Source organism: Hemibagrus wyckioides, linkage group LG16 (genome assembly GCF_019097595.1).
Source record: "Hemibagrus wyckioides isolate EC202008001 linkage group LG16, SWU_Hwy_1.0, whole genome shotgun sequence".
In the NCBI taxonomy this organism is placed as follows: domain Eukaryota; kingdom Metazoa; phylum Chordata; class Actinopteri; order Siluriformes; family Bagridae; genus Hemibagrus; species Hemibagrus wyckioides.
The window spans coordinates 7,127,753-7,140,113 of NC_080725.1; the positions used below are offsets into that span (position 1 = coordinate 7,127,753).

Sequence of the window (12,361 nt, forward strand, 5' to 3'; positions counted from 1 at the left end):
GCCCTTAACACTCCTGAAGAAGAGACTGAATGGAGAAACTCGCCAGAGCAACCGAATGAAGCTGTGACAAAGACTCTGTCTCAGTACTTTTGCTCACCTAAAAATTGGGTGGTCTGATACAAATTGTTAGATGCTGTATGTTGTTGAACGCATCTAGATATAAATGCCAGGATATAAAAGTTGAAATCTTATAATCTCTTCTCATATCCATTTTTTGATCTCACACCCAAATAGCTTTGGTTATAGCACAAGCAATTGAATTTGCCTTGCAGGACCAATAGTTTCAGAGGGGAATGTAGGTGCTTAAAAGTGCCAGCTAAAGGCCAATGTATTTTCTAGTAAAGAACATATTACTTTTTTATGAGTATGAGTCTTATCTCCTTTAAACCTATACCACCATTTTACGACAGTCATTTGAAGTGTTTGCCCCACAATAATAGGAATTAGATTCATGTTTATCCACTTACACCTGTACTCAGATCTGTGATGTGTGTTGGATAAAATGGACCTGTCTTTTGCTATTCACTTTAGCATGGGATCAGTGGGAGGAATTAATCGGAGGAATTTAGAATCTGAGGCAGAGCTTTGAGCGTGTTTTTAGCCTGCTGAAGATGCTAGAAAAATTCTAATGAGTGCAGATCGAAGGTTATTGCTATTCTGTTGGTTATTTGCCTTACCTGGTTGGTTAATAAGTATCTTGGCTAGGAGTGCCTAATCAGTCTTACATCATTTACTTGGAACAATAGCTCTATTTGAGAAGAAAGCTCAGTTCTGGGCAACAAGATGGGCTCTGTAGTCTGATTGCCTAATTCTGTAAATTGTGGTCAGAATCATCAGAAGAAATGGAATTGCATGCAGTAGACAGTGAGGCATGTCATTGCCAGTGCGTCCTGACCTAGTGGACTGCCACGGTAAAATCTTTCATGATTGGTGCCATTTGGAAGAGCACACTGGGTATTATGACGTGCATGTTGGCATGAAGTCCAATCCAGGCAACAGCTATATAGAGGGCAGTTATCATAACCTGTCTGGAGCCTTCCAGAGATATTTGTTGTTTTATCTAGTAGAGACTAATTTAGATTCAGTTCTGGATCCTGCTGAAGCCATCATGGTTCAATTATTGGTTCTGGTCAGACCAGAAATGGAATACGAGGAGGAACCAGGCTATAAGAAGTGATGAAGTGGCATCACTGTGCAGGCAGTGCAGGGGAAGTCTGAACTGGACACTGCTTCTTTATGATGTTTAATGCAGATGTAGCAGACACATGATTGGTCTTTGCCCTTGGCTTTCTAGGAGCTTAGACATAGGCTGGACGAAAGAATGTCTCAGAATCTCTTGTTAGACACTAAACTGCAAGCTTGTTTGCTATGTGTCTTCCACATACGTTGAATGTCATGCTTTAATCAAGATCTAGATTACATTCCATAGTGAAATAGACATGAGCCTAATGGATACAGTTGCAATGCAACTGATCCATGCAAATTATCAAAATGCCAGTTGTCAATTTATAAAAGATGTGCATGCAAAGTTTTAATATTTAAAAAAATATTATAATGTAATTAATAAATGGGACGTTTAGCTAACAAAACAAAACTGTCTGAGTTAATCTGTGATTAGATGTAAGTGAGAGCAGTGATCAATCAAGTCAAGACCGACAATAAGGTTCCTTTTCATCAGACGCTGTGACTGCATTCACCTCACATACATAACAAGAGAGATTAATGTGAATGTTTATGATAAACGTGATTTCAGCTTGTTTTTCGGGATATCAGAAGAGGTTAAGATAATTCCAGGTGAGATGACAACTGAGTAATTGAGGACTCCATGTTTAGTTGTGCTCTGTTATTTATGCAAAAAATTGTCTGTTAAAGAATCATCAATAGTGTGTGTATGTGTGTGTGTGTGTGTGTGTGTGTGCTATATTTAATAACACATAATTAAATATAAAACTTTTATTAAATAAATTCCACAACATTGTTTAAAAAAAACTGATGTCATTGGTCCAGACAGGGGACGAGATTTTGGAGATGTCTTGATTCAAAATGTTCACATATTTTCAGCTTGTTCATAGTCCATAACAAGACGTTCATGATTTGAATATTTTTCACGTCCACAAACGATCAGAATGGGTTCTAGTTAAAGCTTCAGATACTGCACGTTTCCAACATACAGGTTAATGTCTGGACCGACCCACGTGATACAGACGTGACCTGTAAGTGTCCCCGATGTACACCGTCTTTCAGTTTCGGACACGAGTGTGTGTGTCTATGTCTGTATGATTCAGATCAGTGTCGGAGAAAGAGAGACTATTAATAATAATCTCATGTAATTATTTTAAACTCATTATAAAAGATTTCATCACATTCGTCACCAGGAGCCTGTTATCATTTGTCTATTCTTAGGTTACTATTAATATCAGATATCGCACGTGCTCCTTCGTGGTCCCCACCTTTATGGGCTCCACCTCAAATTGTTTCTATTTTTTGTCACATAGTGCACTGCATAGAGTGTAACAATCAATTATTTCGTGGCCTAGGTAGAGCGCTTTATATAGGGAGTGATATATTTGGGATTGAGCCACTTCCCACTGATCAGGCCGCTACTGCGCATGCGTAGTGCTCGCTACCGCAGCCAGGGGGCGTGAACATGGCGTCCTGAGCAGGACCACACAGCCGGAGACCGCATCGTTTCACTGGGCTTTCAGATCAAGAAGGACAGAGAGTGAAGCAGCGTGACTGGACCGTTTCAGTAAACGCAGAGAAACGTACGCTTTCGGTGCTCGTATGCTTCCCAGAAAAGGATAGACGGGATTAAACATCAGCGGTCCACATCGGTGTAATTTGCTTAGCGGTTTCTGTTGTTCTATTTCGCTAATTCAATTTTCATGCGGTTGCAAAGCCAGTCGGTGACGCGAAACAGGTGAGAGCCGAGGCGGCCGCTCCTTATTTTCGGGATTTGGGCTGGAAATGGCGAGCGAGAAGCCGCTTACGGCGCCGCTGGCGGAGCGAGAAGCCACGGGCGGCGGGGACGCGATGGTGTCCGGCTCAGGCTCCGTGGTTCTGCCGGCTGGCGTCATCAACCCGACGGTTCCGATCCGCAACATCCGCATGAAGTTCGCCGTGCTGATCGGCCTCATCCAGGTCGGCGAGGTCAGCAACCGGGACATCGTCGAGACCGTGCTGAATCTGGTGAGTGAAGGAGAAAGCTTCATCATCGGTCCACAATGGCTCTAAGCCCCCATCCCCATCTGTGTGTTATTCCCCGCGCTCTGGCCTCGCGGTGCTGAATGATGCTGCTGCTGTGAGATGATGTCATTTAGAGCTAAATCAGGTGCACCAAAGCTCTAAACTCAAACCCTGTCCAAATAAAACCCACAGTATTGTCAGAATGCATTCCCTAGAGGAATTGCCCAGGGCCTCGCTGCCTTTTGTTGACAGCGCGATCGCATCGAGATTGCAGCCATTATAATAATAATTATTATTATTATTATTATTATTATTATTATTATTATTATTATTATTATTGGAGTACAAAGAATGCTCTAATTGGATCAGGTCGCTCATTTTAATTTCCAGATTATTATAATGTGAAGTGTGTGTGTGTGTGTGCTGCGTTTAGACATTGTTATTCAGACACAGATCGGGTAGCGTTCTGCTCTGGCTGGTAACAATGACTTGCCAAATATCTTCTGTCTGCGCGTGCTTTTGTTTCTCCTCTCGGTGCTGAAGCAGTAAACAGGCCCACAGTAAACCTCCGATGGTTTCAGAGCTGTTTTATGTTTATGAATGGAAAATGTACTTGATGGGCTGCTGTGATGTTATTAGGGCAGTAGGGACGAATTCATTAATATGGAGGAGGCGTGAAGGCGGCTGCTGTCGTGCTGCTTTATTTGCACACAGGGATCTCTGGCACATATTCTACCCTGATCTTTAAAAACTGCTGAATGGTTAGAGAAAGCAATTGGAGCTTGTAAGGCTGGATATTAGGAGCCTGGCCACACAGCAGGGATTAAAGCAGGGTTTGTGTGACTACTTGTTATGAAACAGCCCATAAGGCGCATTAACACCGGTTTTCTGAATGCGTGATTAACACGAGCTCTGCTTAGCTGCTAGGATCCGTGATATCGCTTCAACTACATGAGTGAAACTACACTAAGAGGCCTTAACCAGGCCTGCTGTGTTGGAGGAGAAGTGTCTTGTGTGAAATTGTGCGTGAAGCTCCACAGTCACGTGCAGAAACGAGGGCAAGTCGGGCTTTAATTGATGGCGTCACGTGTTTGATCTTCATCTAAGAAGGAAATGAGTAAGGACCAGGCAGATCTCATAAATTTGGCCTGAGTAATTCTCTGTTGTGGATGCTGCAGCGCTCTCAGTGCGCATGAATCCGCCAGGACAGCATGTGGAAGCAGGTGGAGGAGGAGGAGGAGGAGGAAGAAGGAGGAAGGAGGAGGGGGGTTGCTGCAGTGGCGTCGCGCTCGGAAACCTGGACTGAAAGGATGGGGCTGTGGAGGACAGATCAGGGGAGGAGGAAGAGAAGGATGGGCATGATTGGGAGTACCGATGCGTATCTCAGGGGTTTGAGAAAGAGGTGGAGAAACGTCAGGAAGGCAGGACGGAGCGCTTGTAGGTGGGCTAGACCTCATGCATTATGCAGCCTCGGCTGAAACCGCAGCTTGTAGTCCATCGATTGATCCGAACTGCCATTTCGAGGAGCAGATGAGGCGATCGGCTAATTAATAGGCTTCTCCGCAGAGGCTTAACCACAGGAGCCTGTACCATTCAGCGAAAGTAGTTACACAGAACAAGTGAATGCATTGTAGATTAGACTCGTTTAAGCTTACACTATAGCTTGCTTTCACACATGGTCATGTGAGTGTGTCAACTTGCAGCAGCTTTGGTCAGTTCTATGCTTTTCTGAGACTCAGACCTACTTTGTGAGCCACATTGTGCTCTATGTATGTCCTCTGGGCCCACGAGAGGCAGAATGCATGTTTCAGGACACATGTTGTCCTGCTGTGAATCCCTGAAGTCAAGTGATGTCCTCAACTGTAGCTCAGGGATATTAATCCTTCCTTATCTCGTAGACAAGTGACTCACCTTGAGGTGAGGAATGATCTTATTAAGAGGAAGCCATAGAAGAACATGCGTTGTGAGACAGTTTAAATAGCAGTCTCCTTTGAGATTTACGTTGTTGTGCCAGGAATCTGTTCGCTGATCTATAAATTTGATTTAATATTTCTGTTTCACATTACATTATGAAATAAATACGTATATATTTCCCTGCAATCTAATTCTGCTCATGAGTACTTTTGAGTCTGGGTCAGATTTATGGATATATGTCTGTTATGTCGCTTATGGTGCTGGAGGACGTCTGTAGGAGTTATGGTAGATATGAGAGATCTCTGTATAAATCACAGGAAAGGGAGTGTCTTCACAATGTAGGTAAATTCCATGCAGACTCCATGCATCTCACTTTTAATACAAGCTGATAGACTTGACCTTTATGAAAAGCATGTGTTTTAGGCTGCGCAAGTTGCCTCTTCATTTGTCACATGACCGTAACCTGTATGTAGGCCACATGTAGCAGGAATTCATGTATATTTTATTGTTCTTCTTTTTAAGTTCACCAGTACTACAGTAATGAAGGAAAAAAAAAAAAACATGCAAACCTTCCTTTTTTCCACAGGACATAATGGAATCTCTATCAACATGTCAATTTTCTCAGTGTGTGTATTACTTGGAAATATATTATGCAGGTGAATGTGAAATACGGCTTTCCAGACACCTTCACACGCAGTCTGGAAACAGGACAGATTCACATCAAAATCCCAGAGATACTTTGGAAATAATTACCCCACCTAAAACAAATCCAGTGCGATTCAAGCGATTATTCTCCTTTCTGGATTTTCCGTGTAGTCGAGTAGGTCATGTGAGCTCTGGCCTGCTGCTGTTCGGGTAACCCCCAGTGGAGCTGACATAGTTGCTATTGTAGTCTTGGCAGCAGCAGCGGCAGTGTCCCACTGTTCACACTCAGATGAACTCATCCTGAAACGCTGGAGTCCAAACTTTTCTTTTTTATTCTTAAATATGCTGCACATTGTGCCTGAAACACTTTACTAGGTGAAGGTCAATTTATTATTTGGACACACAAATGAATGCAGTAGTTAAAAGGACATTTTGCGCTTACGTTCGTCGCTGTATAAAAAGAATGAAATGTGTTCTGACGAGACTGTAAAAATGCCTCCTAGCTCTAAGATATTAGTCACATTAGTGTTTCCCTATGCCGCCTAACAAGCGTCCTGCTGACGGATGGATTGATGGCATGCGTTTATGGTTGAACTAAATAGTAAATTTCCCGAGGGGAGTGTAGCGTCTGCATTTACACTGTAAGGAGTGTGTTACACTGTAAGGTGTGTATCATATATATGTAAATTGACAAGTTGCTACGTAAGCTCTGAATGAAGCAAGTGCTGCGGCAGATGTTCAGTCTCACTGCCAAGGAAGCGGAATGGATGTGAATAGTACAGGAGATCATCTTTGATTAGGTTCTGTTAGGACCTGTGTTTGTGGGGAAATTAGCTGCTTTAGATTCACAGGCTTCATAAAGGCGAACATGATTAAGCACCTTGTCCTTGTGGCCATGTAACACAATTATTCCTCACAGAAACCTGTCCATAAGGGCAGCTTAAAGCCACATGGCTTTAGACGTTTTATTGCAATTGATAACGCAGTAAGTCCTTTTGGGAATGCAGCAAATCTCAACAGCACAGATGTTTCAGTAAATGAGTGCCTTCTCTTATTTATTCCTCCGGCCAAATTAAACCGAACATGTAAGTGGACCAGTGTAAGAAACACTCGCCACATGCACGCAAAAGGTTACTAAATGTTAAACAAGCATCATGTTTTTGTAGCCATTACCTTTCCCTTTCCCTCTCTCTCTCTCTCTCTCTCTCTCTCTCTCTCTCTCTCTACACACACACACACACACACACGCACACACACAGCTACTGTGGGCTTGATGTTTAAAACTCTCCTGCCATTACCAGAGCATCATTGTTGCCATGGAAATGGAGCCATGGGACCACGGCACTCACTTCCCACCTTACCAACTGTTGTCAGCTGTTGTATTTTTTTTCCAGCCGCATCAGCAAAGCCAACAGTGACTTAATCCATGGAATAGTCGTGTTTTTTTTTTTTCATAGCCCACCTTCGTTTTAATGATGCGCATAACAAAGAAGAAAGCAATGAAGCAAATTCATTTTTTTGTCAAATGATGCTTGAATTGTGCTTCATAACCCACGGCTGTGTGGTTTGGCAGTACACCAGGGACACATCGTGTCCATCTCTCCCAGTAACACCCTCTCTTTCTCTCTGTGTTTCTCATTCATTGTGCATCTCTCTCTCTCTCTCTCTCTCTCTCTACCTCCCCCCCAACTTACTCTCTGTCTGTCTCTGTCTGTCTCTCTGTCTCGCTCTCTCTCTCTCTCTCTCTCTCTCTCTCTCTGTGTCTCTCCACGACAACGGCTCATTAGTTCCATTGCTGCTTTGCAAACCCGCCAAGGTCAGGAGTAGAGGCTGGAGATCACACACTCAGCACAAACCTGTCTCAGACATTGGAGAAATGCAGCAGAGAGACGGTACAGCAGCGTGTAAAACAGCACAGAGCAAGCCAAACACAGGCTGAAACAGCTGATCAGTTCTTTCGTCATGCTTTCACTCAGTCTTCATCTTCAACACGTCATCAACAGAACTAAACATACTGCATGGGTTTCGTTTATGGCAGTGACACACTTCCTGCTGGCCTGCAGTTTCACTGAAATGCTCTACACATGGCTTTTGTGCTTTAATAAACAAAGCTGTGCATTTTTCTTCAAATAGAACATTTCTTACGGTGCTTAACAAAGAGGAGGAGAAAAATAATGGCTTACTCACAGCAATCAATGAAATGTAGAAAATCTAGAAATGAGCCATTCTCACAGTGATTCCAGTTATGGCTTAAGTGAACAGGAGCATGTTCTGGTGTATATGACTGAGACATGTAACAGTAAAGATGACAAGAATCTTTCAAGAATGGTTTTTCTGCACGTCATTCATTTCTCTAGCATTAGGAAATTCCTGGATTTGTGTGTTAACTGGTATATTGATTAAATAAGCTTCTGATTTTGAGCAAAGAAGCAAAATCCTGTAGTCAGCCATATCAGCAAAAAATAAATCTCTTAATGTTTTCATGCAGCAACTTGCTCCCAGTCGAATCTAGCTAGCTAAAAACGTCAATCATATGAATAAAGAGACTGAATGTTATTCAGATGAAGTGATACAATGATGACATGCACAGTAAAGAAGTATGGAGTGAAACAGGACAGGGTGTACTGTTAGTGGAAAATACCCCTGTACAGAGGGGTGTGATGCAGAACAAGCTTCCACCCATTTTCATGAAGCCCAGCCTCCAGGCTCTAGTAGGCACATCCAAACACAAACTAGCATTCCAGACCGGAAGTCAGTTTTCCAAATGAGGCTTTTTGTTTTTGTAACTTAATACATTGTTTTTTTAGCTCTTTACTGGATGTGGTTTCATTGTTTATGTATAAACATCTCACTGTGATTGACAATCAGCTCCATAGTTCTGTAGCTCAGTGTATCGTGTTTACCAATCAGGGCGCTGGTGAGGATCCTGGCACACGGGGCACTGATGTCTACACTGGCATTCATCAGCAGCACACAAAACCAACATCTTTTACATTTATATATTTTTTAAAGACATTAGACTCAAACGTTAAATAAAGTATGTAATCATTTAAGAGCTACAACAAGAAGATGCTTCCATTTGTAGAGCAAGTTGCTGAGAGTTTATCACCCGGTTGAGAGGCTTCAGGAAATATGACTTCATTTCCAGTAAAAGATCATAGTGAGCATCGATGCTTCCTGGTTTTTGTGGTGCATGGTGGGATTTGCTTTACCTCTGATCTCTGAATGATCTGCTTTACACTTTTAGGCTTTCAGTCTGGTATAGCTGTGAGCTCCTCGTGAAATCCTAGTCCCATAATCAAAGAGTAATTGTCTGTGTATTTCTGTCTCACTGTCTATCTGTCTGTCTTTCTATCTGTCTGACTGTCTGTATGTCTGACTGACTGTCCATCTGTTTCTGTCCTACTATCTGTCTGACTGTCTATCTGTCTGATTGTCTGTCTTTCTGTCTGACTGTCCATCTGTCTGTCTGACTGTCTCACTATCTATCTGTCTGTCCATCCCTCTGTCTCACTATCAGACTGTCTATCTGTCTGACTGTCTACCTGTCTTTGTCTGTCTGTCTGTCTATCTTTTTGATTGTCTGTGGTCAGAGGGAGGGATTGTAACCATTAGCAATAACATTTTGCTCTAATGTGTCACTCTGACACTCCTGAAACAGGAAGAATCTGCATCACTTGGAAAAAGGCAAGAACAAAAGTGTTATCCAAATAAAATAGCAAAATTTAAACGATATAATCAATCCATTATGGCCTTAAACAGCTTGTGCCTGGATATGTCAATAGCTAATACAATTGAGAAGAAAGCTGGAGTGATCTTTTATTTCTGAAGGTAAATCTCTGCACCACTTTACACCAGAAGCAGCACAATGTTCCACAACCACTCTGATGCTCTTCATTTCATGCTGCGCTTTCCTGATTTCTTTAGGAAATCGAACCTGCACATAATCTGTATTGATTGTCAGAATTTGATAATCATGCCTCCTCACTATATACTCTCATCAATTTCTTAAAGCTCTTAAAGCAGCGGCTTTGGTTAAGAGGAGACGTTTCAGTACAGATGAGCCATCAAGAGACAGATTGTTGTCATTCTTTATTATTGACCAGACACCTTCCTTCATTAGCTAGCGACAGGCAGATGATCCATGCTTCTGAGCTCCATCTTAGTCAGGTTTTGCAATAAATCATTTATGAAACAATGGTCTTTTTGGCGTAAGGACAGCGAGCAGATCAGATGTCGGAGACTTTGTACTTCCGGGTTAAATCTTTGACATGACTACTGAGAAACTGGTGAAGATATCAGAGCTATTGGTATCAAGCATCTGGTCAGTAAACTTGGAAATCACACTTGCCTGAATACCTTTTATACATCCAGACTAAAATTGAGAATTTTTGTGAGACTTAAGTCCATGAATTAATGATAGTAATTAAAAAACTATTTTATTACCAGTGCTATTGATTAAGACCGGCTCTGAATTTAGGAGTAGTAGTTGGAGGTTGGAGGTTTCTGGGAAAAAGAAAAACAACTACTATTCAGCATAATATCATTTACTGCACTGATTACAGTTTAAAAATCTATTGAGACACATGAAATTTCTGTGAATGATTCCACACAGAAATCATATTAAAGGCTTTAGGACTGGAGCAGTTTTGGACTGAAAACTCCATCAGTGACCAATGACCATGAACTTCATGTTAAAACTAGATTGAATTTCCTCATTTTGCAACTGCAATTTTTTTGACCGTATAATAGACAGTAATAGAAAGTATATTAATTGTAAATGTGCACTCTGCTGTCACCAAGATGAAGATGGCTTCCTGTTTGAGTCTGGATCCTCTCAAGGTTTCTTCCTCATACACTATATTGCCAAAGGTTTTGGGATGTCTGCCTTTATGTGCACATGAATGTAATATGGAGTTGGCCCGCCCTTTGCAGCTATAACAGCTTCAAGTTTTCTGGGAACGCTTTCTACAAGGTTTAGGAGTGTGTTTATGGGAATTTTTGACCATTCTTCCAGAAGCGCATTTGTGAGGTCAGACACTGATGTTGAACGAGAAGGCCTGGCTCTCAGTCTCCGCTCTAATCCATCCCAAACGTGTTCTGTTGGGTTGAGGTCAGGACTCTGTGCAGGCCAGTCAAGTTCCTCCACACCAGACTCACTCATCCATGTCTTTATGGACCTTGCTTTGTGCACTGGTGTGCAGTCATGTTGGAACAGGAAGGGGTCATCCCCAAACTGTTCCCACGAAGTTGGGAGCATGAAAATGTCCAAAATGTCTTGGTATGCTGAAGCATTAAGAGTTCCTTTCACTGGAACTCCGGGGCCAAGCCCAACACACGAATTCAGTGATTTTGGAGGTGTGTCCCAAAACTTTTGGCAATATAGTGTATCCACTAGGGATGCAACAATACAGTTAACCCACAGTTCAATACATACCACGTTTTTTTACCCACGGTGTTCGGTTCATTTTGGATGGCTTGGCAAATTAAAGTTGTTTTTTTTTTCCATTATTCTTTGCTTAGGTGACAGGAACAGTAAGTATGTTAAGAAGAAAAAAAATGGTTTTATTTGCTATTCTCTTTATTTTACTTAAATGCAAAAATCAACTTGTACACATTCATAGTGTACTGAAGATATAAAAATTAGTGCTTGTATGACTTTATTACAGGAGACGGGTTTGGAGTACGGCGCTCTTTTTTCCCCAATCCGCTATGTAATGAACAGTAATGGTGAGATAACTCTCTGTTACCCGCGAGGTCCAACTATCTGTTATTAGGGCAAGACTTTGCTTTAGCCGATTCGGTTTCGATTTTTTTTGCGCGTTTTTTCGTAGAGGTCGGGAAAAAAGGACGTGTCAGTATTGTGTATCGTGGTTCGAGCACTTTTCTAAGTTGCCGAAAGCCCACATCACCGATCACAGAAAACTGCTGCAAATCTTTAGCAATTATTATATTATTATTATTTTTTGTGTCTCTCGGAACCGGTTGGTATGAATGCTGGAAGGAATCAGTTACCTGCTCTGCCATCCTGCTTCCACACAGTGATATCGCGGGGTGATGGAGCTGCAGATGTGTGGTCTTGTTGGAAGTATTTCCATGTCATTGGGTAACTCGTGTGTAACAGTGCTTAAACACAGTCATTATTTTGTTTAGCATTTTTGTTTCATCGGCATCATAGTCAACAATAAATCCGAATTTCCCACACCACAGATCTGAAAGACAGCACTGCATCCTTGTATTTGTCTCACTTCACCGCTCTTCAGAGTTAGATTGTGAAATCTGACACCAGCATCGCAAGCATGGTTACCGCCCCTAACTTTAACGCTCACTGATTGGATATTTACTCACGGGGAGGCGTGTCTGTCTGAGCGCGTAGACATACAGTACAGGCAAACACAAACAGGCGGTTCAGAGAGTAATAAAACGCATGGTTATTATTATTTTAAGGAAAAACCGAAAAAGCGCAGTTCACATACACATATTGAACCCTGGAGGTCGTACCGTATTGTGGCACTCCTAGTATCCACTCAGGGAGTTTTTCCTCACTGCTGTCATCTCTGGGTTTCTCATTGAGCAAGCATTTTAATTTAAAAATGTTTAATTCATCCCATTTTTA

General features: G+C 42.0%; 1 protein-coding gene across 14 annotated transcripts in view; it reads left to right on the forward strand.

Annotated features, from left to right (window-relative positions):
• The first annotated feature begins 2,647 nt into the window (after nucleotides 1–2,647).
• The window catches only part of nbeaa (neurobeachin a), a 182,982-nt gene continuing 173,268 nt past the window's right edge, over nucleotides 2,648–12,361 (forward strand). For 10 of the 14 annotated variants that reach the window (XM_058412229.1, XM_058412231.1, XM_058412238.1 and 7 more), the window contains exon 1: nucleotides 2,649–3,189. In XM_058412229.1, the coding sequence (XP_058268212.1) occupies nucleotides 2,968–3,189 (222 nt within the window). In that variant the 5' untranslated portion in view covers nucleotides 2,649–2,967. Of the gene's footprint in view, nucleotides 3,190–12,361 lie in introns of all 14 variants that reach the window. The other 4 variants (XM_058412232.1, XM_058412237.1, XM_058412239.1 and 1 more) reach the window with 1 other exon arrangement.